The sequence below is a fragment of the Lagenorhynchus albirostris genome, chromosome 20, assembly GCF_949774975.1.
Source record: "Lagenorhynchus albirostris chromosome 20, mLagAlb1.1, whole genome shotgun sequence".
Taxonomy (NCBI): Eukaryota; Metazoa; Chordata; class Mammalia; order Artiodactyla; family Delphinidae; genus Lagenorhynchus; species Lagenorhynchus albirostris.
Window position 1 is genome coordinate 13,165,511 of NC_083114.1, and position 25,260 is coordinate 13,190,770.

The 25,260-nt window shown below is 40.6% G+C and overlaps 2 protein-coding genes across 3 annotated transcripts in view; one reads left to right on the forward strand and one right to left on the reverse strand.

The window, feature by feature from the left end:
* Nucleotides 1–18,844, reverse strand: part of RPA1 (replication protein A1) — a 53,853-nt gene extending 35,009 nt beyond the window's left edge. Inside the window, exons 1-4 of one of the 2 annotated variants that reach the window (XM_060135037.1) lie at nucleotides 18,678–18,844; nucleotides 4,940–4,990; nucleotides 3,404–3,482; nucleotides 2,651–2,759 (exon numbers count right to left, since the gene is read on the reverse strand). In XM_060135037.1, coding sequence (XP_059991020.1) covers nucleotides 2,651–2,759; nucleotides 3,404–3,482; nucleotides 4,940–4,990; nucleotides 18,678–18,710 — 272 coding nt within the window. In that variant the 5' untranslated portion in view covers nucleotides 18,711–18,844. The remainder of the gene's footprint in view (nucleotides 1–2,650; nucleotides 2,760–3,403; nucleotides 3,483–4,939; nucleotides 4,991–18,677) is intronic. The other variant, XM_060135038.1, reaches the window with a different exon arrangement.
* Nucleotides 18,845–18,946: 102 nt separating this feature from the next.
* SMYD4 (SET and MYND domain containing 4) overlaps nucleotides 18,947–25,260 on the forward strand; it is a 38,000-nt gene continuing 31,686 nt past the window's right edge. The window contains exons 1-2 of the mRNA XM_060135035.1: nucleotides 18,947–19,242; nucleotides 20,105–20,250. Coding sequence (XP_059991018.1) covers nucleotides 20,117–20,250 — 134 coding nt within the window. The 5' untranslated portion in view covers nucleotides 18,947–19,242; nucleotides 20,105–20,116. The remainder of the gene's footprint in view (nucleotides 19,243–20,104; nucleotides 20,251–25,260) is intronic.

Sequence of the window (25,260 nt, forward strand, 5' to 3'; positions counted from 1 at the left end):
GTTGGCAAGGGGATGTACCTAGACTAGACTATGTCAGAGCAAATGAAGTCTGGACAGAACTGTCCACATTAAGCATGAACAAGATAAAAAGAAATAACATAGCAACAATGTAACACACAACAGTGTATAAAAATAAAAGGAACAGAAGAGGCAGAGACAATTAACAATCCCATCTAGAGGAAAGCATAAGCCAAGAAAGGGAATACTTTGCAAGTGTGGTGTACAAAATAAGACTAAGAATTCAATAAAAGTCAAAAGATGAGATGAAACAAGAGATTGAGAAGAAAAGGGCGCTTGAAAAGTTAAGGAAAAAACAGAACAAAAGCAGTATCATTATACCTCTAATACTTAAACTATAAACATCAAGGAACAGAACAGAGAAAGCTAAAAACTGAACTATAATATATAATATGTTGGAAAATCTTAAATGAATCCAATGCATGCATTAGAAAAAAGACTAGAGCAAACTGGAGACATACATGGAGAACAAAGTTATCCTGGAACTCAAATGAAACAGAAACATAAGTAAAAACTGGAACTCAAATGAAACAGAAAAGATCATTAAGGAATAACAGAACAATCTCATCAAAAAGAAAGAGCTAACTCCTAACTGCAGACTGAAAGGGCACCATGCACCGGCGGGGGAAAAAAAAAGGAAACCACTGACATTTGAGACATAGCCTGGTTAAGTTACTGAACTTGAAACATAAAGAATTCTTCCATCTAATCCACAGAATCCATTCAAGTTTCATAAGTTGTCTTAATGATATGCTTAATAGCAATAGGATCCAGTTCAGGATCACTTGTTATATTTAATTATATCTCTTTAGACTCCATGAATCTGGAAGGACTCTTTTACTTTTATGCTTGAAATTTGAAAATCAGTTATTTTATAGACTGTCCCTCAATTTACCTGAGGCTTCCTCATGATTAGATACAGATTATGCATCTTTGGCAAGAATATAATAGTACTGATGCAATGTTCTTCCCACTGTATCCTACCAGGTAATACATGACTTCTGTTTGTCCCATTACTGGTAATGTTAACGTCAATCATCGGAATAAGGTGCTGTCTGCCCGCTTTCTCCACTGTAAAGTTGCTTCTTTTCCTTTTACAATTAATAATTATGCTCTGGGGAGGTACTTTTACCCTATAAATAACTTGTTCCTCCATCAAATTTTTACCACTTGTTTCAGCATCTGTGGTAGGCTAAATGACCACCCCCAACCAAAAGATATTCAAGTCCTAATCCCTGGAACCTATGAATGTTACCTTATATAGCAAAAAGGGACTTTGCAGATGTGATTAAACTAAGGATTGAAGTGGCAATTTTATCCCAGATTATCCGATGGGCCTTAAAAGCAACCACATATCCTTCTAAGAAGGAGGCAGAGGCAGACCTGGCATAGACAGAGAAGAGGTAATGTGACCATGGAAGAAGGGATTGCAGTAATGCAGCCGTAAGCCAAGGAATGCTAGCAACCACCAGAAGCTGGAAGAGGCAAGGAATGGATTCTCCCAGAGATCTCCCAGAAGGAGCCGGGCCCTGCCGACACCGTGATCTCAGCCCGGTGAAACTGACTTCAACTTCTAACTTCCAGGGAAAAGAATTTCTGTTGTTCTAAACCACCAAATTTGCAGTAATTTGTTACGGCAGCCACAGGAAACTTATATAGCACCTATTAATGTTTCCTGCCTGAATTAATACTATGACGGTTGCCAAATGGTGATTTTCTAATCCCATCAATCCATTTACATTTTTAGATGGCATTCTATTGTAAGAAAAAGCTTTCTGTTCCCCCCCCGTATTCATTTATTCAGTATGGACTTATGAATTCTTATTTTATTCAGTAGGTTGCAGTCTGTTACTATTTATTTATTTACTTATTTACTTTTAATTATTTATTTATTTGGCTGCGCAGCGTCTTAGTTGTGGCAGGCGGGATCTTCGTTGCCGCGTGAAGGATCTTCGTTCCGGTATGAGGATCTTTCAGTTGCAGCATGCGGCATCTAGTTCCCTGACCAGGGATCGAACCCAGGCCCCCTGTATTGGGAGTGCAAAGTCTTAACCAGTGGACCACTGGGGAGTCCCTATTTTTATTTTGACTTTTAAATTGCCCTAGATTTGGCAAATATGACTCTGCTAGCCAACAAAAAACATCATATTTCAGCAGTGGTTAATCAGGTGTGAATAACAGTTCTGTTCACCACTGTATCTCTAGCATGTAGCATCTTGTAGGTACTTAGCATACTCTGTCGGCTGAAGAAAGTGTTTACTATGAAAGATTCAAGACCGCAAAAAGGGCAGTGTTACATAATTAATTATATCTTCTTTTGCCCTAATAAGTGATCCCATTTCATTAAAAGATACTTAAAAAGAGACTCCTAAAATCAGTGCTGCTGAAGAGATTAGAAATGAGATTTCTGAATTCGGCTTTAATTTCCTGCTGTGAAATTTCCAGTTCAGTTCCATATTTTTCTCCTTTTGGTGCCACATTTTAGTTGCCTGAGTTCAGAACTCAATAGTTGTAAATTCTTAGCTGAAAGCTTTTCGACTTCTAATTGAATTTTGGCATCCAATGAACTTGTCTGTTCAAAAATTAGTCCCAATATACAACACAATAGAACAGAAAAGAAGATACAACATACCTTCCATCTTTCAGAGTGTTCACAATAAATCGGTTAATCTGGCAAATACAGTTGCTAGACAATCGTTCTTCCTCAACAAGAGGGTTCAACTGTGTTGCCAACATGAAAGCTGAAAAGCACAGAGATTACTTCAGTCTCTAAAACATTTCAGTCATGACAATCTAAAAGCTGATCACACCTGTACCATTAAAGAAAAACAATGCCTTAAATATTAAAACTACTCAGATTCTGCATAGTGAAAACAGTATTAATTTGCTGTGCATTAAACAGCTGCTGCTACTCTGAAATTAAGTATTTCTTAAAGTGCCCCAAATCATCTTTTCCATCATTCAGGTTTCATGACAAAGACTAAAAAATCTTTTCTAGGTCCTTCACCTTGTGACTAGAGACAGTAAGTATATACTCTGCAAATTCTCTCCTTTCTCCCTGTAAAGCTTCCAGCACAGAAATAAAACCCCAAAAAGACAAGTATAGGACAGTTAACCAATCATATTCACTAAATGTCAATATCATCCTAAGGGAAATTAATCAAAGAAAGCACAGAGCACCAGTTAGACAAAATTAAGCCAAGTGGCAGCTTTCCACTCGACCCAGTCTATTGTTAGAATGCTCTCTGCCAGCTGCAATTCTGTCCTTCCGAAGGCAGAGCCAAGCCAATGGAGACTTCTGGAATGCTCCAATTACTGCAATCAAAGTCTTGGGTGCGCTTTTATTATTTAAATATAAATTCCTAGATTTATACATCATACGTACAAGACAGAGTATTCAATCCATCACTCATAAGCAGTCGATAACGGGGTGGATTATTCCCTGTAGCAATGGGACGGATGTTCTAGGAGAGAAAACATGATTCATTAGCCAGGCTGTCTGCTCAGTCCCCAGGGATCAGTAAACTTAAGTGGCAGGAGAGTGCATTCGCCATTAGTTCAACACAACTGAGAACTGCTTGCCCACTCTCGACACCTAAATCCAAGTAAAAGAAAATTGGATTTGATGATTCTCCCACCAACCTCTCTCTACTAACATTATTAAACATAACATAAACGAGAATAAAATAGGTTGCCAATACTCTTCTGTTCTCTCTCCCTTAACTCAAACTTGATTGAAAATTAATTTAAAAAAACATACAATAAGGCACCTAATATATGTATGGTACTATGTAGGAAACATGATAAAAATACAAAATGGAAGAAAAAATCCTTGCCCTGAAGAGGCTTATAACTGGGGTGGAGACGGAGGCAGAGAGACATAGCAGAGGTGTGCACATAATGACAAGACATTTATTCCAGCTTAAAGGAAATCAGAGGCAGCTTTCTGAAGAAAATGAAATACGGAAACAGCCTTAAGATGACTGGCAGGGAGGGACTTCCCTGGTGGCACAGTGGTTAAGAATCCGCCTGCCAATGCAGCGGACACGGGTTCAAGCGCTGGTCCGGGAGGATCCCACATGCTGGGAAGCGACTGAGCCCGTGCGCCACAACTACTGAGTCTGCGCTCTAGGGCCCACAAGCCACAACTATTGAGCCTGTGTGCCACAACTACTGAAGCCCACACGCCTAGAGCCCATGCTCCGCAACAAGAGAAGCCACCGCAATGAGAAGCCCGTGCACTGCAACTAGAGAAAGCCCGCAGGCAGCAACGAAGACCCACCACAGCCAAAAGTTAATAAAATTTTAAAAAATAAAATAAAATAAAATAATAAAACTGGGAATGTTTGCCTTTAAAAAAAAGAAAAAAAGATGACTGGCAGGGAGTTTGGGAGTAACAGGGAGACAGACCATCAGGCTTACTGACTCACAATCTGCAAGTATGATCCAGGATTCTGCTCCTATTGATTTGTAAAATTCTCACTAAAATTTGAGAACCCCTTAAATGAATGATAGGGTTAATGAAGAATTTTAAGCAGACAAGTTCCTGTCAGGTAGATCTCTCCAGAGGCCACATGTAAGGCAGATCTGAGCAAGAAAAACCCCAGGGCAGAAAGACAACCAAGGAGGCAGAAGTACTGATGTGCAGCGCTACAGTATCCACCAACTGTGGAAAGAACAGAAAGGCCAAGCCTCAAATGTGAACCTCCAAAGGTCAAACTCTGGCTGACGCAACATTAAAAGTAAAGCCTGGTTCCTCTCTCAGAGTTACAACACGGACTGGACTATTTTTGTGATGATGAAGAGAATTTTGTCAAGTGGACACACTTCCTGAAGTGGACTGTATGTCCTCTATCAAATGTAATTTATAATTATATGTAAGTTTAAAAAACGTTTGACATAAAAATATGTAGGTACTCACAATGACTTGGAGAATGGGTTTTATGGCTGTAACTCCCTGTTGCATTATGGCCTGAAAAAGTAAAAACAGATGCTTATGAGACAGGCACTCAAATCATGATTAAAACTTGACATATTTTTAATTTGGTGTCTGGAATAAACCACAGATGACATTAGTAAAAGACCCTTTTCAGAGCTTATCATTTGAAAATCTACTTTAAGTTTTATCACTCTGGACAAATCATAAAATCGTAAAAGTGGGATTCATACTTACCAACAAGGATACTACATCTAAAAAGCTGGCATCGCGTATGTACTCATTATTCATAATAGCACATTTATTTTCCTACACTGCCCATTAATAGGGAATCAAACAAGTAAGTACAGCAAATCCTTAAAACAGAATATTATGCAGCCTTAAGAAGATATTTCTAGGGACTTCCCTGGTGGTGCAGTGGTTAAGAATCCACCTGCCAATGCAGCGGACACGGGTTTGAGCCCTGGTCCAGGAAGATTCCACACGCTGCGGAGCATCTAAGGCTGCAAGCCACAACTACTGAGCCTGCACGCCACAACAACTGAAGCCCACGTGCTACAACTACTGAAGCCCGTGCGCCTAGAGCCCATGCTCCGCAACAAGAGAAGAAGAGAAGCCACTGCAATGAGAAGCCCGTGCACCGCAATGAAGAGTAGCCCCAGCTCGCCCCAACTAGAGAAAGCCTGCACGCAGCAACAAAGACCCAACGCAGCCCAGAAAAGAAAAAAAAGATGTTTCTATACCACTGGTTGCCTCTTGTGAGAGGAATTGGGTGATGCGGGACATGTGTGGGAAGCAGACCTTGCACTACATCCTCTTTTATACTTTTTGAATGTTAAATCTCATGACTCTATTAGCAATTATAAAAATAATTTCTAACAAAAGCAAAATAACTATTAATCAGGCTTTTAGTTCGTTTTTAAAAAGGCATCATTTAAAGGTAACCATCAGAAAAACTAGCTAGCTAAAACTCGTTGTCTGACGTCTGCTTTTGCCCATGCTGAAATAAGTGATACCAGACTAGCTCTTCCAACCATAAACTAAAAACTGGACAAAAATATATAAACTGTTTTCAAATACCAGGCAACAGGTAGAACAAGACTGTGATCCCTGAAAGGAAAACAAATGAGTTTCTGCACAGAGGCACTTTTGGACCATAGCACAGGGAAGGGAACCCAAAAAGAATACAGCAGTCCTGCTGAGCACAGATCAGTTTGGGGAGGTGCGTTATCTGGACTTCCTGGATGCAGAGTACCCGACAGGAGGGAGCTACATAGAGAAAGAGCTTCAATAACCTATGCAGGGGTTCCCTTGAGTTTTTGGCTGAATTCTAAGTTGTGCATACACAGGATGAGGTGCCACAGACCAGGTAAAGATTAGAGAGATACAAGCTGAAAAATTACTGGCGCTCACCCAGGCTAGAATACATTTGAGTTCCAATTAGCCATTTGAGTGGAGAGAACTCAATAAACACCTGGTGCATTCAGTAGAAACCCCAGAAAGGCCATGCTTTAGAAATAGACTAAACTATCCCCAAAGTAAAAGCTACTCTAGACCCACTACAGTCTCAAAGGGCTCAGCTGATCTGCAAGTAAGTTAACAGTCTGCCAGAACAACTCAATATTCTCTATACACATAATCTAGACACTGAACAACGTATTGTTCTTAATGTCCATTGCCATCTGGGGTCCCAAGACCTTTTCAGAGGGTACATAAATTGAAAACTATTTTCATCATAATAAACAAGCTTTTGTCCTTCTCACTCTCATTCATTCAATACAATGAAAAACTGGCTGAAGGACTAATAAAACTATACTATTACCACTTATGAATGTCTACTGGATGAAAAATCAGTAATAGAAATCACAGCAGTTCCACTTTCTAATAATAAAGCAACTTGTTGAATTAAAGAACAAGATACATCATGAAGACTGAGTTAATATCTCTTCCGCAGAATTCTACTTTTGCCTTATGAATGGATGAATAGATAGATGTGGCTGGACTGGCTGCTTTGCTTGTGTTCATCTCCTATCAGTACCAACTAATCATCTAGTAAGATCTTCTTTCATGTGCATGCTTGACGACAAACACAGACTATGCTGAAATATTCCAAGTGTTGAATCACTTACAAAACTCATTGTTTATCCTGAAACAGCTGTGTTGACATTTGCACTGATGGTGCAAAGCAGTGGTAGGTAAAACTACTGGTGCCTTAGCCGAGTTACTATAGTAGTAGTCACTGTATTCTTCACTGCCCTGAACACACTGGGGAGGGGAGTTTCACCAAAAAAAAAAAAAAAATAGAAAAGAAAAGGAACTTGAAGAAATAAAATTATTACATTAAATCGTAACCTTGAGGACAAAAAAATTTTAATATTCTATGCAACCATACAGAAAGTATGCCAAAGTGCTTCTGCTGAAGTATGGCTGCGGCCTTGAGGAAAAGCACTGCTACAACTGTTCGAGCTGCAAGTTGAACCGGCCGTTTTTTCCTCACGGAACGTCATTTTAACTTGAAAGGGCAAACGACAAACTGTGGTTATTCAGACTTGGGAATTTAGTGGATATCTTCTCAAAAATAAAGTGAGACAATTAACTGTATTTGTTGCCAATGATAAAAGAGTTTTCTAATGAAAATCAGGACTTTTGAAAACTTGTATTCACTAGCTTCCTAATACTTACTGACTTTTCTTAATTAAATCAGTAATGATGTTAATAAGCATGAATTTTTGTCATATAACAAAATATATCAACATTTGGAAGATCTGTAAAATGCAATGAACCGATATTTTCCAAATGACGGAAACATGGCGTTACAGATAATGCATAGGTAGAAGATCTATTCAAAATGGAAGACCGGCCAAATCCACATTCCAACTAACGTTTAAGAAACTACCATTTGTTGAGTTTTGACACAGTGTTAAAGGAAACCTGATTTTCTATTCAAAACACTTCTGACACCAAATGTGTGAGTTTTCCACATGAAACAATTCTCTGCAGACACCAACTGGGCGTCTCACAAGTCAACTTAATTTTGACACTAACTACCCAGAATTAGAGTAGACCCCACAGGTTAAGGGCTCAGTCCCACAAGACTGTCCAAGTGCCCACTTCATACACTAATCTCAAGTAGTGGGTCCCCAGGTGGCCCAGTTTACACTTGTTTGACTTGGCTACAAATTGTGGGGACTTCCTGGGAGTCCCTCACAGAACTCAGGGAAACACTTTACTTAGTATTACTGGTATATTATAAGAGATAGTTAAAAGGATACAAATGAAAATCAGATGGAGAGGCACATAAGACAAGGTCTGGATGCCCAAGCACAGGAGATTCTGTTCCTGTGGAGTCTGGGGGTGTGCCCCCTCCCAGCATGGAGATGTGTTCACCAAACTAGAAGCCCTCTGAATTTTGTTGTTTAGGGATTTTTCTGAAGGCCCCATTACATAGGCATGATTGTTGGCTATTGGTGATTAAATTGTTGGCTATTGGTGATTAGCTCAATCTCCAGCCTCTATCCTGTGGGGTGAGGTGTAGAGCAGAAAGTTCCAACCCTTTAATCACATGATTGGTTGCTGGCAATCAACCCCTATCCTGAAGCTACCCTGGAGCCCACCAAGAGTTACCTCATTAAACCTCAGGTATGGCTGAAAGGGGCTTATCGTAAATAACAAAAAAAGCTCCTCCCACCCTATCACTCAGGAAATTCCAAGGGTTTCAGGAGTTCTGTGTACCAAAAACTGGACAAAGACCAAACATATATTTCTTATTATGTTACAAGGATCAGCGAAGAAGCCTGAAAAAGGCTATTAAAATCCTCCTCCTTTTTCCAACTACATATTTGAAGCCAGATTTCCTCCATATAGTTCGACCAAAAAAACCATATATCCATATACTGAACGCAGAAGCTGGTATGAAAATCTAGCTGTCACGTCTTCTAGTAAGCCAGATATTAAAGCAATGTGCAAAAATGTAAAACAATGTCACTTTTCTATTTGTTTTGAACTATATAACGGTTTTTCCTAAAACATGTTATTTATGTTAACAGATGAGTTTATTACTATTTTTATTTATTTATTTATTTATTTATTTATTTTTATTTTTGTGGTACGCGGGCCTCTCACTGCAGTGGCCTCTCCCCTTGCGGAGCACAGGCTCCGGACGCGCAGGCTCAACGGCCACGGCTTACGGACCCAGCCGCTCCGCGGCATGTGGGATCTTCCCGGACCGGGGCACGAACCCGTGTCCCCTGCATCGGCAGGCGGACTCTCAACCACTGCGCCACCAGGGAAGCCCCTATTGCTATTTTAAATGAATAAATATTTTAAAGATATCTGTTATAATTTCAAATATGGTAAGGGAGATATAACCCACAAAAACAAAAGCTTTGGGGGGGGCATTCAGTGATTGTTTACAAATGAGAGGTATTCTAAAATCAAAACATTTGAGAACCACTGTTTTGGACCAAACATTTGTGTCCTGACCCCACCTCCCAATTCATATGTTGACGTTCTAACCCTCAGTGTGAGAGTATCAAGAGATGGGGTCTTTCGAGGCAACTACTTTCAGATGAGGTCATGAGGGTGGAGCCACCATAATGAGATTACTGTCCTTATAAAAAGAGGGACTTCCCTGGCAGTCCAGTGGTTGAGACTGCGCTTCCACTTCAGGGGGCACGGCTCGATCCCTGGTCACGCAACTAAGATCTTGAATGCCACGAAGTGCAGCCAGAAAAAAAAAAAGAGAGGAAGAGACACCAGAACTCACTCTCTCCCGACACAAAGAAGAGGTCATGTGAGCACAGTGAGATGGTAGCTGCAAGCCAGGAAGACAGCCCTCACCCAGAACTAAATCTGCTGGTGCCTTGATGGATTTCTCAGCCTCTAGAATTGTGAGAAATAAATCTGCTGTTTACATCACCTAGTCTATGGTATTTTGTTATAGTAGTCCAAGCTAGGATGTGTTGCCTTAAAACAATCATTAAAACATAAAGCATCGCTAATAAGCCAACAGTGGAAATAAATTTTAATCATAAAAAATACTCAAATAATCCAAAAGTCGGGAAAAGTTAAAAAATAGAAAAAGAATAGATGGGACAAATAAAAAAACAAGCAGCAAAAGGAAAACTTAAACCCAAACTTGTAATTATATTAAGTGTAAATGGTTCAAGTACTCCAATTAAATGGAAGAAATTATTGTAATGAATAAGAAAGACCCAGCTATTTGCTTTGTACAAGAAACGCACTTCAAATATAAAAAGGCAAATTAAAAATAAAATACTGGAAAAAGATGTATCATTAAAAGCAGGCAAAGTAGACTTCAGGACAAGGAATATTACCCGGGATAAAAAAGGACATTTCATAATAATAGGGTTGATTCCTAAAGGAGACACAATGGGGACTTCCCTGGCGGTCCAGTGGTTAAGACTCCGCACTTCCACTGCAGGGGGCATGGGTTCAATCCCCAGTCAGGGAACTAAGATCCACATGCTGCACAGCATGGCCAAAAAAAAAAAAAAGACACAATGATAAATGTGGTCACCTAACCACAGGGTTTCAAAATACATGAAGGAAAAACTGACAAAATGAAAAGGAGAAATAGACAAATCCACTATTATAATTGGTGGTTTCAACACTCTTCTCTCAGTAATTGACAGGGCAAATAGACCAAAAAATATAGAATTAAGAATATAGAAAACTTAAACTATCAGTAAACTTGACCTAATTAGATCATCTAACAACTGCAAAATACACATTCTTTTAACTGTACCTGGAACATTTTCATCAAGATAGTGCATATACTGGGCAGTAAAACAAATCTCAATAAATGTTGAAAAGTTGAATTCATACAGAGTACGTTATTTGACCACACTACAATTAAACTAGAAATTAATAACAATATGATATCTAGAAAATCTTCAAATACTTGGAAGTTAAACAACAACCTTCTAAATAAACCATCTGTTGAAGAAGAAATCACAAGAGAAATTAGAAAGTTATTAACAGAATGAAAATTAAAATACAATCTGTCTAAATTTGTGGGATATACCTAGAGCAATGCTTAGAAGGGAAAATACAGCTTTAAATGCTCCCATCAGAGAAGAAAAAAGCTCCCAAGTCAATTATCTAAGATTCCACCAAAAGGAGCCAGAAAAAGAATAAATTAAATCCAAGTACACAGGAGGAAAGAAATAATAAAAGAGCAAAAATCAATGAAATAGAAAATTGATAAATAATAGGAAAAACACAATTGAACCAAAAGCTGGTTCTTTGAAAAGATCAATAAAATTGATAAACTTCTAGCTAGTCTGGTCAAGAAAAAGAAAACACACATTCTCAATACCAGGAATGAAAAAGGCATCACTATAAATCATACATATATAAAATTTTATATATATTTATATAATAAGGGAATATCAGGAAATTTATGAAACAACTTAGATTAAATGGATAAGTCCCTTAAAAAAACCCACAAATTATCAAAACTACATAAAAATACAGAAAATCTAGATAATTCTACATCTATTAAAGAAATTAAATTTATAATTTAAAATATTCCAAAAGAGAAAACTCTAGGTCCAGATGGCTTTACTGGTAAATTCTACCTCACACTGAATGACAAAAAACACCAATCCTGCATAAATTATTTCAGGAGATAGAAGAGAACACTTTACAATTCATTGTATGATGCTAGCTTTACTCTGATAGAAAAAACACAGTCATTGTAAGAAAGAAAAATTACAGATCTATATATCACTCATCAATAAAGATGTAAAAATCCTCAACAAAATATCAGTAAATCAACTATAGCACTATATAAAATGTATATAATATGTCATGACCATGTGAGGTTTATTCCAAGAAGGCAAGGTTTACTCAACATTCAAAAATCTATTATTGGGCTTCCCTGGTGGCACAGTGGTTGAGAGTCCGCCTGCCGATGCGGGGGACGCAGGTTCGTGCCCCGGTCCGGGAGGATCCCGCATGCCGCGGAGCGGCTGGGCCCATGAGCCATGGCTGCTGAGCCTGCGCGTCCGGAGCCTGTGCTCCGCAGCGGGAGAGGCCCACGTACCGGAAAAAAAAAAAAAAAAAAAATCTATTATTGTAGTCTGTCACATTAACAGAATAAACAAGAAAAACCACAACCATCTCAATAGATGCAGAAAAAGCATTTGACAAAATTCACCATTTATTCATTATAAAAAGTCTCAGCAAATTAGGAATAGAAGATAGGGTTAAACTGATAGCAGGCATCTACCAAAAAATCTAATTACCAATCACACTTAATGGCAAAAGACTGAATGACTTGCCCTAAGATCAGGAACAAGGCAAGGATATAACTCTCATCATTTTATTAAACATGGCAGTAGAGCTCCTAACTAATGCAACAAGACGAGAAAAAGAAATAAGGGCATAGGGACTTCCCTGGTGGTCCAGTGGGTAAGATTCTGAGCTCCCATTGAAGGGGGCCCGGGTTTGATCCCTGGTCGGGGAACTAGATCCCACCTGCATGCCACAACTAAGAGCCCACATGCCGCAACTAAGAGTCCACATACCACAACGAAGATTCCATGTGCCACAACTAAGACCTGGCACAGCCTAAATAAATAAATAGATAAATAAATATTTTTTTAAAATATATTTTAGGGCTTCCCTGGTGGCGCAGTGGTTGAGAGTCCGCCTGCCGATGCAGGGGACACGGGTTCGCTCCCCGGTCCGGAAAAATCCCACATGCCGCGGAGCAGGTAGGCCCATGAGCCATGGCCGCTGATCCTGCACGTCCAGAGACCGTGCTCCGCAACAGGAGAGGCCACAACAGTGAGAGGCCCGCGTACGGCAAAAAAAAAAAAAATATATATATATATGTATATTTTTAAAAAGAAATAAAGGCATAAAGATTGAAAAGTAAATAATAAAACTGTCTTTATGTGCAGATAGTCATGTATGTAGAAAATCCTAAGGCATCTACAAAAAGCTACTAAGTCAATTTACCGAGTTTTCAGGATACAAGGTTAATATGCAAAAATCAACTGTATTTTTATATACTGCCAATTAACAACTGGAAAATGAAATTTTTAAAAATACCATTTTAATATCATTAAAAAAACCTAAGTCTAACAATACATATGCAATATTTGCATACTGAAAACTACAAAACCCTGAGAGAAATTAAAGAAAACCTAAGTAAATGAGATATAGCATGTCCATGGTTTGAAAGATTCAATGTCTGTAAGAAGCCAACTGATCCCAAATTGATCTATAAATGTAATGTACTATCAATCAAAATCCCATCAGGCTTTATTAGAAATTGACAAGCTGATTCTAAAATATATATGAAAATATAGAGAACCTAGATTCAGTAAAACAATTTTGAAAAAGAATGAAGCTGAAGAATTTATACTACCCAATTTCAAGACTTACTATATAACTACAGTTATGAAGACAATGTGGTACTGGTGTAAGTACTGACATATAGAGCAATGGCAGAATAGGCATTCTAGATATAGACCCACATATATATAAATTTTATCAAAGGTGACAACACAATTCAATGGAACATTATAGTCTTTATAACAAATGGGGCTGAAACACTGAATATCTGCAATGGAAAGAATGATCTATACACCACACATAAAAAGGTAAACTTGAAATGGATTACAGACCTGAATATAAACTAAAACTATAAAACTTCTAGAAGAAAACACAGGACAAAAGATTTGTAACCTTGAGGGAGACAAAGATTTTTGTGGACAGAAAAATACAATTCAGAAAAGGAAAAACAAAACAAAAAAAACCCAACTGAACATGAAAATTTAAAACTGCTTTTTTAAAAAAACACCATTGAGGGGCTTCCCTGGTGGTGCAGTGGTTGAGAGTCCGCCTGCCGATGCAGGGGATACAGGTTCATGCCGCGGTCTGGGAAGATCCCACATGCCGCGGAGCGGCTAGGCCCGTGAGCCATGGACGCTGAGCCTGTGCGTCCGGAGCCTGTTGCTCCACAACGGGAGAGGCCACAACAGTGAGAGGCCCGCATACCGCAAAAAAAAAAATACACCATTGAGTTTCCCTGGTGGCCTGGTGGTTAAGAATCTGCCTGCCAATGCAGGGGACACGGGTTACAGCCCTGGTCCGGGAAGATCCCACATGCCGCGGAGCAACTAAGCCCGTGCACCACAATTACTGAGCCTGTGCTCTAGAGCCCGCGAGCCACAACTACTGAGCCCATGTGCCACAACTGCTGAAGCCTGCGCGCCTAGAGCCTGTGCTCTGCAACAAGAGAAGCCACTGTGATGAGAAGCCCGCGCACCACAACTAAGAGTAGCCCCCGCTCGCCGCAGCTAGAGAAAGCCAGTGTGCAGCAACGAAGACCCAACGCAGCTGAAAATAAATAAATAAAATTTATTTTTAAAAAAAACAGCATTAAAAGAATGAAAATCCTCAGATTGGGAGAAAATATATATAATGCTTTTATCTAACAAAAGACGTGTCCTGATTAAATAAAGAATTCTTACAACTAACTAATAAGAACACGTCCCAATTTTTTAAACAGGCAAAAGATATGAACATACACTTCACAAAAGAAGGAATACAAACAGCCAATAAGCACATGAAAAGATGCTCAAGATCATTAGTCATCAGCAAAACACAAATTAAAATCACAGTGAGACACCACTCCACATTCACTAGAATAGGTAAACCTAAAAAGACTGACAAAACTTAGTGTTCGTGAGGAAATGGAGCAAACAGAATTCTCATAAACACTATGGAAATAGTTTAGCAATTTCTTATAAAGTTAAATGTTCAGTTATCACATGACCCAGCAACTGCACTCCCCAATATTTATCTCAGAGGAATTAAAATATATTTCCATAAGAAGACTTGTACATAAAAGTTCATAACATCTTCATTCATAATAGCCAAAAAGGAAAATAACCCAAATGTTCAACAGGTAAATAAACAATTGTGTTTATTCATACCATGGAACACTACTGGGCAATAAAAAGGTGCGAACTACTGAAACAACATGGATAAATCTCAAAAATCATTTTGCTGAAAGAAAGAAGCCAGACACAAAGGGTACATATTATTTGATTCCATTTATATGAAGTTTTAGAACAGTCAAAACTAACCTGTAGTGATAGAAACCAGAACCCAAAACAGTGGTTGCCTAGGGTAGGGGCAGGGGATGGGAAAGGAGCAGATTGGGGTGGTGTATACATTTGTCAAAACTCATCAAACTGCATATAGTTTGATGCATTACTGCATATAGTTTGATGTATTACAGACTGATATAGTTTGTAAACAATACGTATTATAGTTTTTGTCATACATAAATCAAACTGAACTTCAGTAAAGGTGTTTTTTTTTTTTTAAAGGAACAGAACTGGGGGAAGGGACAGGTCAGTAATTTCATCAAGCACCTTTCTGTTTTATTTGATTCTAAAACCAAATACATGTAGTACCTTACCATTCTTTTTAATTTATTTGTGTCATCATAAATAGTGAATATAAGACTTACTCTTCTGGGACATATAGCATGATATATACACTTAAGACAGAACTGACTTAAATTTTCCAAATTAACATTGCTAATAAAAATACAAAGCAACAGTGGTGATCATTTTGTAATGTACAGAAATATCAAATTACTATGTTGTGCACCAAGAACTTACACAGTATTGTAAGCCAATTATACTTCAAAAACAAACAAACAAATGAACAAACTTATAGAAAAAAGAGATCAGATTTGTGGTTACCAGAGGCAGGAAGTAGAGGAAGGAGGAACCAGACAAACGTGGTCAAAAGGTACAAATTTCCAGTTATAAGATAAATAAGTACCAGGGATGTAACATACAACATGATTAATATAATTAACAATGCTATATATGAAATATAATTAACAATGTTATATATGAAAGTTATTAAGAGAGTAAATCCTAAGAGTTCTCATCACAAGGAAAAAAATACTTTTTTCTTTTTATTTTGTATCTATATGAGGTGATGGACATTCACTAAATTTACTGTGGTAATTGTTTCATGATGTATGTAAGTCAAATCATTATGCTGTACACCTTAAACTTACACAGTGTTGTATGTCAATTATATCTCAATAAAACTGGAAGGAATAAAATACAAAACAACAGAACGGAATGGTTCAGAGCACACGTTCAAATCCTCACCTCATGCACAAATTATTTAACTTCTCTGGACTTCAATTACTTCATCTGTAAGATGGGGTTAATGATAAAAATCTACTTTACAGGGTTACTGTAACTACTGACTATAATAAAGTATCTGGCACATTGGAAAAGATCAAAAGTATTCATTCCCTTCCCCTTTCTTTGTATTACCTAATTACTCAAGATACAAATGCTATTAGTTCTATTTACCACAATAGTTCCACGCAAAATCTCTTATTTTATGTTCGCTCTTGCCGAAAATGCACTATTTGTGTGTTAGTGCTTACCCTTTGGGGTCTATGCCTTTTGAACTAAAATGATATTACCTGCTTTAGCTGATAAACAAACTTGACAAAGGTACTCTACACTCCATCACCACAAACACACACACACACAAATTTTCCTTATCATTTATGAACAAAACCTAGGTAATACTTCACCTAACACTGGAAATATGTTTCCTAAATTTTGAATATGGCAAAAACTAACTCATCAATTTTTTTTTTTTTTGCGGTACGCGGGCCTCTCACTGTTGTGGCCTCTCCCGTCGCGGAGCACAGGCTCCGGTCGCGCAGGCTCAGCAGCCACGGCTCACAGGCGCAGCCGCTCCGCGGCATGTGGGATCTTCCCATACCGGGGCACGAACCCGCATCCCCTGCACTGGCAGGCGGACTCTCAACCACTGCACCACCAGGGAAGCCCCATCAAATTATTTGAAAAACACCAGTCACTTTCCCTGAAAGTGAAGAACAATTCCTAATTTGTCTTAAAGATGCAAGGTAGCAGGTATAAAGTAAACAAGGACTACAATTTGCAATCACTTCTCGGGGTTATTTCTAATTTATTAAAATATTCACTCAACTCTGCCAACTGTTCTTCCCCATCCATCTCTGTCCCTTTCTTTTCCCTGCCTCACACGCAATTAGCAAACATTTATTGGGCACCTAAAACTTGCCAGCAGTCCTTCCGGTACTGGGGAGACTATGTTGAGCAAAAAACCAGACATAATTTCAGGCCTCAAAGAATTTACAATCCAGTGGAGGGAGACAGAAAGTAACTGATATGAATCAAATAAACAACATATAAATGTAAGATCACATCTGTGATTATTAATTATAGGTAACATATAATGACCATTTATTATGCATCAGGCATGGACTGAGCACTTTAAATTAATAGCTCATTTAATCGTCCCACTAACCTTAGGCAATAGGTACTAGGTATGATTAACCTCATTTGACAGAAGAGGAAAGGCAGAGTTTAATATCGTGAACAAACAGGAATTAGGCGCTGAAAATAAAGGGATTTAGCCTAGCAAGGGGAGTCAAGGAAGGCTTCTCTGAGGAAGTAACTGAGCAGAGACTTGAAGGTTACGTTAGTCAGCAAAGGGAGAATGAAGAACCACCCAGGCAGTAGGCACAGGTTAAAGAATGTTCAAAGCCCCTGTGGAAGGCAGGAGTATGAAATATACCCGGATTTAAATTAAAAAAAAAAAAAAGGAAAGGCTTGAAAGGAGGAAAGAACTGGTGGGAATATGCTATGATGGGAATGGCAAGAGGAGAGTTATGCTGGGTAGAAGTGAGAAGGCCAGGCAGAAACAACGGTGCCAGTGTGGATGGAGAAAAGTAGATGCATTTAAGAGATATATGTGGAGGTAAAACACACCAGACTTGGGGAGGGACTGGACATCCAGGGTGACGGAATGTGTAGCAAGAATGATTCCACAATTTCTGGCTGTTGTAACTTAATGAATAATGGTGCCATTCATCCAGACAGGGAACGGTAGAGGCCCAAATTTAGAAAGATAATGGATTTGCTTTGGGACATGTTGAATTTAAAATGTTTTTGAGATATCAAGTACGCATCTGCTGATAGAGGTTTGTCTTTCAGAGTAAAGGTGGCTCCGGACACAGAAATTTGTGAGCAATTGACATACAGATGGTAATTTGTCTCGGGAGAAGAGTCAACAAAAATTTACAGAGAGATCTCCAGACGGGGAAAGACAAGCCAAGCTGAGCCACAGAAACCGAAAGAAGAGGGTGTTACCAAAAGAAAGCGATGATCAATAGTCAAACGCTGCTGAAAACTCGGGTAAATGTAACTCTCAAAAGTGTCTGTTGGATTTAACGACCTGGAGGCACTGCTGACTTTAGCCAGGGTTACTTCTATAGTGATCAGGGGAGTGACTGATTGGAGTCTGTTGAAGGGTTAATGGGAGGCGAGAAAAAGAAAGAACTGAAAACTGACAACTCTAGGAAAGTTAGGCTGCGGATGGGGGAAGGGGAGGAGAAAGAGAGTGGCTGCGGGAGAGAGATGGGTGAAAATCAACAGTTTGTTTCATTTCCTTAAGCAGGAAAAACATGAGCGTGTTTAAAAGACGATGGGAAAAATGCTTTGAGGAGTGATGACTCTAGGGAGTCACCCGGCGGTTCCTCCCCGGCCCCCGCTGTCTCCTCCTCCCGTGTTCTCTCCCCCTTCTCCACCCCGCACAGCCCCAAGGCCCACAGCCACCCCGGCCCGCGCCCGGCTCCGAGGCGTCTCCTCACCGCAATGGCCCCCTCGCTCAGGTGGCCCACCATGGTTCCGCCGCAACAACTACTGCGCTCCGACACCCCTGCAGCCCTGGCTCTACTCCAGGGAACCCGCGCGCTCCAAAGCGATTGGCCAGAGGACCTGCGTGCACCACGAAGACCTCCCGACGTGCGCAGGGCACGGGGGCGGGTTTAGGAGCCGAGCAGCCACCTCATTGGCCGAGGCACGGCGGGCGGCCCACGTGACTCACCGGAGCCCAGGTCCGGGGCCTAGTCGCTGGATTGCGGGGCCTGGGGGCGGGGCGCGGAACCACGGAGCGCGCGAAGCGTGATGCGCGAAGCGTGACGCGGACGCAGCGAAGGTCGCAGAGTGGAGGAGTTCCGGCAGCTTTCCGAGAGTCCCAACTCGGCCTTTGGTGGGCAGACACTGATTGGTAGCCCAGAGGAGTGGTAGAGCTGTTGCCCTAGTAACTCTGCTACTAGATGTAGTCAAAGCATTGACTTGCTTCCTTCAGCAGCCCAGAGCTGAGCTCCCGCAGGTTCCAGACCCTGAGCTTGGCAGAGTGGGGAATCTCTCAAGGTAAATAAGACCTGGTCCCTACCCTCAGAGGAGAGCACAGTCTGTCGAGGGAATTTCTGCTGTGAGGAGCACTAACTCAAGATAGACATGGTTTCGGCCCCAGGAGAGACAGTGTGCTGCTATCACAGGTGGAAAAATCAGGGAAGGCTTCCCAGAGGAGGTACCATTTGAACTGGGTCTTGAAGAATGTTGGGAAATTTGCCAGGTGGACTCCAAGTGAGGGTAGGGCCAATGAATAGTCTTTGTAAAACCTAGGGAGATGAGTAAGCTGGCAAGCTGGGGATAGCTTTGAGTAGCTAGATAGTAGGGTACAGAGGAAGAAGTGAGACTTGAGCATTAGAAAGTAATCCAAGAGTCAAATAATGAAGGATTTGTACTGGGCTTCCCTAAATGCTAGGAGGAGCATTGATGAATTTAAGGCGGAGTACTGACATCTGTCTCAGTGTGGAAGATGGACTGAATTTGGAATGGGGAAGTGGGGGGGTCTGAGGGCGTGGAGACTAGTTATGACACTCCAGAAAGAATGCCAGACAGGAAATGGTGCGGGCTTGAACTAAAGGAGTGACCTGGGGATTGAAAAGAAAATACTGAACTGGGTAAGAGTTCTGATTCATCATTGTATAACCAGTACCTAGTATGATGCCTGGAACAAAGTAAGCTTTCAATAAATATTTCTGAATGAAGGGATGTTGAGTGAATTGGGGTGAGAAACAATAGATGCTTCCTCAGCATGTAAACAACTATAAGAAGAGACCACAAGAATTGATTTTGTTGCTTCATGCATGCTTGAATGAAATCTTGACTTTCTAGAATTGTGCATTTGTAGAAATCCGAATTCCTTATTTTCTTATTCATTTTTTAGATTTAAAGTAGCATGGATCTGCCCGTGGATGAGTGGAAATCATACGTACTTCAGAAGTGGTCTTTGCTCCCCAAGTCCATTCAGGTTACAATTTCTACAGCAGAGACTTTAAGCGATATCTTTCTTCACTCATCTTCGCTTCTTCAGTAAGTGAGTGGAAGCTTTAACCAGGGAAATTTTGATGCGGAAAACGTTGTCTTTTGTGATTTGCTCTCAAATTACATCTCTTTTTTTTTAATATAAATTTATTTATTTTCTTCGTTGGGTATTCGTTGCTGCACCCAGGCTTTCTTTAGTTGCGTCGAGTGGGGGTTACTCTTCCTTCCAGTGCGCGGGCTTCTCATTGCAGTGGCTTCTCCTGTTGTGGGGCACGGGCTCTAGGTGCGCAGGCTTCAGTAGTTGCAGCACACGGGCTCATTAGTTGTGGCACACGGGCCCTATAGCGCAGGCTCAGTAGTTATGGCACACAGGCTTAGTTGCTCCGTGGCATGTGGGATCTTCCCAGACCAGGGCTCAAACCCGTGTCCCCTGTGTTGGCATGTGGGTTCTTGTGCCAGCCACTGTGCTAAGTGCTTAGTAAACAAAAAATACATCATTTAAAAAAAGATAGACAAAGATCCTTACCTTTGAGGAGCTTAACTGTAGCAAGGAAGGACAGACAATAAACATAAATAAGTTAAAATATATAGTATGTTAAAGGTGAGAAATACAGTAGAAAAAAAGGAAAAATTGAACAGGGTAGGGGAAGTAGGCAGTGCCAGGAGCGAGAGTACAGACTGTAGTATTAAGTAGTATAATCAGATATGCCTCATTGAAAGAGTGAAAGTGGAGCAAAGTCTTGGAGATACAGGAGTTAACAAAGTAGCTATCTGAGAGAAGAGCATTCCAGGCAGAGATCCTGAGGTGGGAGCGTGTCTGGCATGTTTAAGCAACAGCAAGTTGGATGAACAGCTAGTGGTGGACGGACAGAGTAAGCCAGAGGGAGAGTGGTAGGAAATACCATCAGAGAGGTAATGGGACATGCATGGGAGTTGGGGAAGAGCAGGTGGCACAAATCGAGTTGACCCTTTCTTAGTGCCTTATCTTTTTACCCTGAGTAGGAAGTTATTGCGGGGTGTAGTAGGCAGAATTCTAAAGATGCTCCCCCTGCCCCCACGCCAGCATTCTGGTCCCCTGGTTACTCAATCTAACATTAACCTAAGCACTGCTGGGAAGGGATTTGGCTGATGTAATGAAAGTCCCAAGCCCCCTGACTTTGAGATATAATTACTGGGTGGGTGTAACCCAATCAGACCAGACCTTTAAAAGCAGAGAGTTCTTCCCAGCTGGTAGCAGAAAGGGAAATCAGAGAGATTCAAAGCATGAGGTTTGAATGCGATTTGGCTGACTTTGAAGGTGGAGCTACATGACACATGACAAGGAATGCAGGAAGCTTCTAGAAACTGAGAGTGCTTCCTGGCTAACAGCCAGCAAGGAAATGGGGACCTCAGACCTATAATTGCAAGGAACTGGCTTCTGTCGGTTCTAAACTCAACATCCTGGATGAGTTTAGATATAGATTCTTGCCCAGATCCTCTCTATAAGAGGTCACCTTGATTTCAGCCTTGTGAGACCCTAAGCAGAGAGCCCAGGTAAGCCCACCTGGACTTCTGATCTACAGAACTGAGGATAATAAATGGGTATTGTTTTAACCTGCTGAATGTGTGGTAGTTGTTACACAACAATAGAAAACTAATTCACAGGGTTTTGAGATACGAGTGTTACGATCTGATTATATTTTAAACAGATGTCTGCACACAACGACCCACAGGGCAAATCCATGCCACTGCCTGTTTTCGTGTGGCCATCAGCTAAGAATGGTTTTTACAGATAAATATTTGGAGTCGATTTGATGATTGGGAACATTGGCTTTGAACTCCAGTTTAGCAAAATGGTATCCATTTTTTAAAAAATTTTTTCATTCTTCTCATTAGTAGACCTGTGTTACAAAAAAATTGTACTCAATTATTATACCTTGAATTTGGTCAGTAAATGATTTTTACAAGCGTGTTTTTTCTTTTGTTGTATAAGCACCTATGTGATAGCCTCGATTTTACCTCTTGGCCCAAGCAGGCTAAATATTTACTCTCTGGTTTTCTAGAGAAAGTTTGCTGATCCTTGTTTTTTTTTGTTTGTTTGTTTGTTTGCGGTACGCGGGCCTCTCACTGTTGTGGCCTCTCCCGTTGCGGAGCACAGGCTCCGGACGCGCAGGCTCAGCGTCCATGGCTCACGGGCCCAGCCACTCCGTGGCATGTGGGATCTTCCCGGACCGGGGCACGAACCCGTGTCCCCTGCATCGGCAGGTGGACTCTCAACCACTGCACCACCAGGGAAGTCCCCCGATCCCTGTTTTAAAGGATTGCTCTGACCACTGTGTTGAGTATAGCAGGAGTAAGAGTAGAAATAAAGAGAATTGTTGGAAGGCTGTTGCTTTAAGCCAGGTGAGAGAGGAGGTGATAGTAATTTGGGCCAGGGTGGTAGTAGTGGGGATGATGAGAAGTGGTTGGATTCTGATGGTGTACAAGATAAATTGATACAGCTTACTAACAGCAAAAAGGAGTATCAGTAAGAATCCAAATTTGAAGTTTTGGAGCACTGAAAGGAATATAAATCAAAGAAGAGGATTTGTCTGATTGTTTAATGTTGGAGTTCCTCAAGACTCCAGCCTAGGCTCTTTCTTAGTCACTCTCTATTCTCAACCGGTTCAGCCTCATTCACACCCATGACATCAATTACCTCCTATATGCCAATTACCCTTAAAATTATATTTCCAGCCCTCACTTCTTCTCTGAGACACAAATGTCTAAATCAGATGACTACTTAAAGCCTCAAAGATACTTAAAATTCAACATATCCAAAACCAAACTCACAATCTTGTCTTCGAAATTAGATTACCTTCCAGTGGTGTCTATCTTAATGAACTGCACTGCCTTATTTCAGTTCCTAAAACTAGAAACCTGTGAACCATTTATATGTGTGTGTGTGTGTGTGTGTGTGTGTGTATATACATATATATATATGTATGTATATGTATGTATATTTATTTATTTATGGCTGCGTTGGGTCTTCATTGTGTGCAGGCTTTCTCTAGTTACAGCAGGTGGGGGCTACTCCTCATTGCAGTGCATGGGTTTCTTATTGAGGTGGCTCCTCTTGTTGCAGAACATGGGCTCTAGGTGCATGGGCTTCAGTAGTTGTGGCTCGCGGGCTCTAGAACGCAGGCTCAGTAGTTGTGGTGCACAAGCTTGGTTGTTCTGTGGCATGTGGGATCTTCCCAGAGCAGGGCTGAAACCCGTGTCCCCTGCATTGGCAGGCGGATTCTTAACCACTGCACCACCAGGGAAGTCCCCCATTTTATATTTTAAAATAACTCATGATCATTCCCCCTTTTTACTTCAGATCATCATGATTCCTTAGTGAATTACACCACCATCCATCCAGTTGCTGCCCAGAAACCTAGGAGTCATGCCTGATTTTTCCTTCTTCCTCATACCCCGTATTAAATCCATTGCCAAATTTTGTCCATTTTAGGACTGTGAATGCTGAATTTCTTTCGAATTTAGCAAATAGGACTTCTGCTTCTGGATAGGATATAATAGGTCACAACAGGCAGTACTTTTGAAACTAAAAAATACTGATACGACAATAATCATATTTTTAAAGACACCAGAGAGCAACAAGGACCAGAGGACTAAAATTCCGGAGAGGGAAGACTCCTTCCTAGGCGTTCGCTAGCCATGGTCTTTCCTGGGGGTAATTGAAGGCTGAGGATCAGGCTGGCTCCAAGCACAGGGACTGTCCTGGGGGAAACTGAAACCAGCAGACCTTTTGGCGGTCATTTGGGGCTGATGTGATGGATTGGAAACTACAAGATGGCCAAACTCAAGGCCCAAATTTAAAGTCCGTTTGCCTCATGGGACGTTTACTGAGTTCTCAGGAAGTGCAGGAGGCCTACCAAAAAGGCAGAATACAATCTCCCGCAATCTTGCAATGCTGAGGAGCAAAATCCCCCTAGTGGAAAGGGGCCTGCAACAAACACACATACAATCTTCCTATCAAGACATTTGCTGGATTTTGAACCTCTGGTATGATAAGTTAAAAATCCTAGCTCAAAACATCCTGAGACCAAAACTTTCAGGCATGAGAAGACAGAGACCTCCAGTCTCTCAACCAAAAGCTCAGGAGGTCCACACCCAAGAATAGGAAGAAACCAGAGGTGTACTGAGTTTTAATAAAACTGTAGACTAATGCTGATCAAATTCAGCTCTTGATAAAGGTAGGCCAGCCCCTCATCCTATCTGCCTAGCAGGGGAAAGGGGGCACGTTCATGGTGGAAGGTGTTGTATTGCTTCATTATGTCTTCCATACATAATGTGTCAGGAACACAAAATTACTAAACTGCAGAGGGACATTAAAATGACCCATAATGAAGAGAAAAAATGAACAGTAGAAATAGATTGACTGATGTTTACATACAGGAGTTTGTAGACCAGGTCTTTTAAATAACTGATTAACACGTTGAAGAAACTAGAGGAAAAGGTGGACAAGGTGGATGAAAAGATAGATTCCAACAGAGAATTGGAATCTATAAAAAATAATAAATTTCAGTACCTAAAGTAGTCAAAAATCATAGACACAGAAAGTAAAATGATGGTTGCCAGGGGCTGAGGGCCAGGGAGAATGGAGGGTTATTGTTTAATGAGTATGGAGTTTCAGTTCTACAAGATGAAAAGAGTTATGGAAATAGATGTTGTTGATGGTTATATAACATTATGGATGTATATAATACTACTGAACTATATACTTTAAGATGGTTGAGATGGGGGCTTCCCTGGTGACGCAATGGTTGAGAGTCCGCCTGCCGATGCAGGGGACACGGGTTCGTGCCCTGGTCCGGGAAGATCCCACATGCCGCGGAGCGGCTTGGCCCATGAGCCATGGCCGCTGAGCCTGCGCGTCTGGAGCCTGTGCTCCGCAACGGGAGAGGCCACAACAGTGAGAGGCCCACGTACCGCAAAAAAAAAAAAAAAAAATGGTTGAGATGGTAAATTTTATGTTATATGTATTTTACCTCAATAAAAACAGTTTTTTAGTGCTAGAAGGCAAAAAAAAATTAA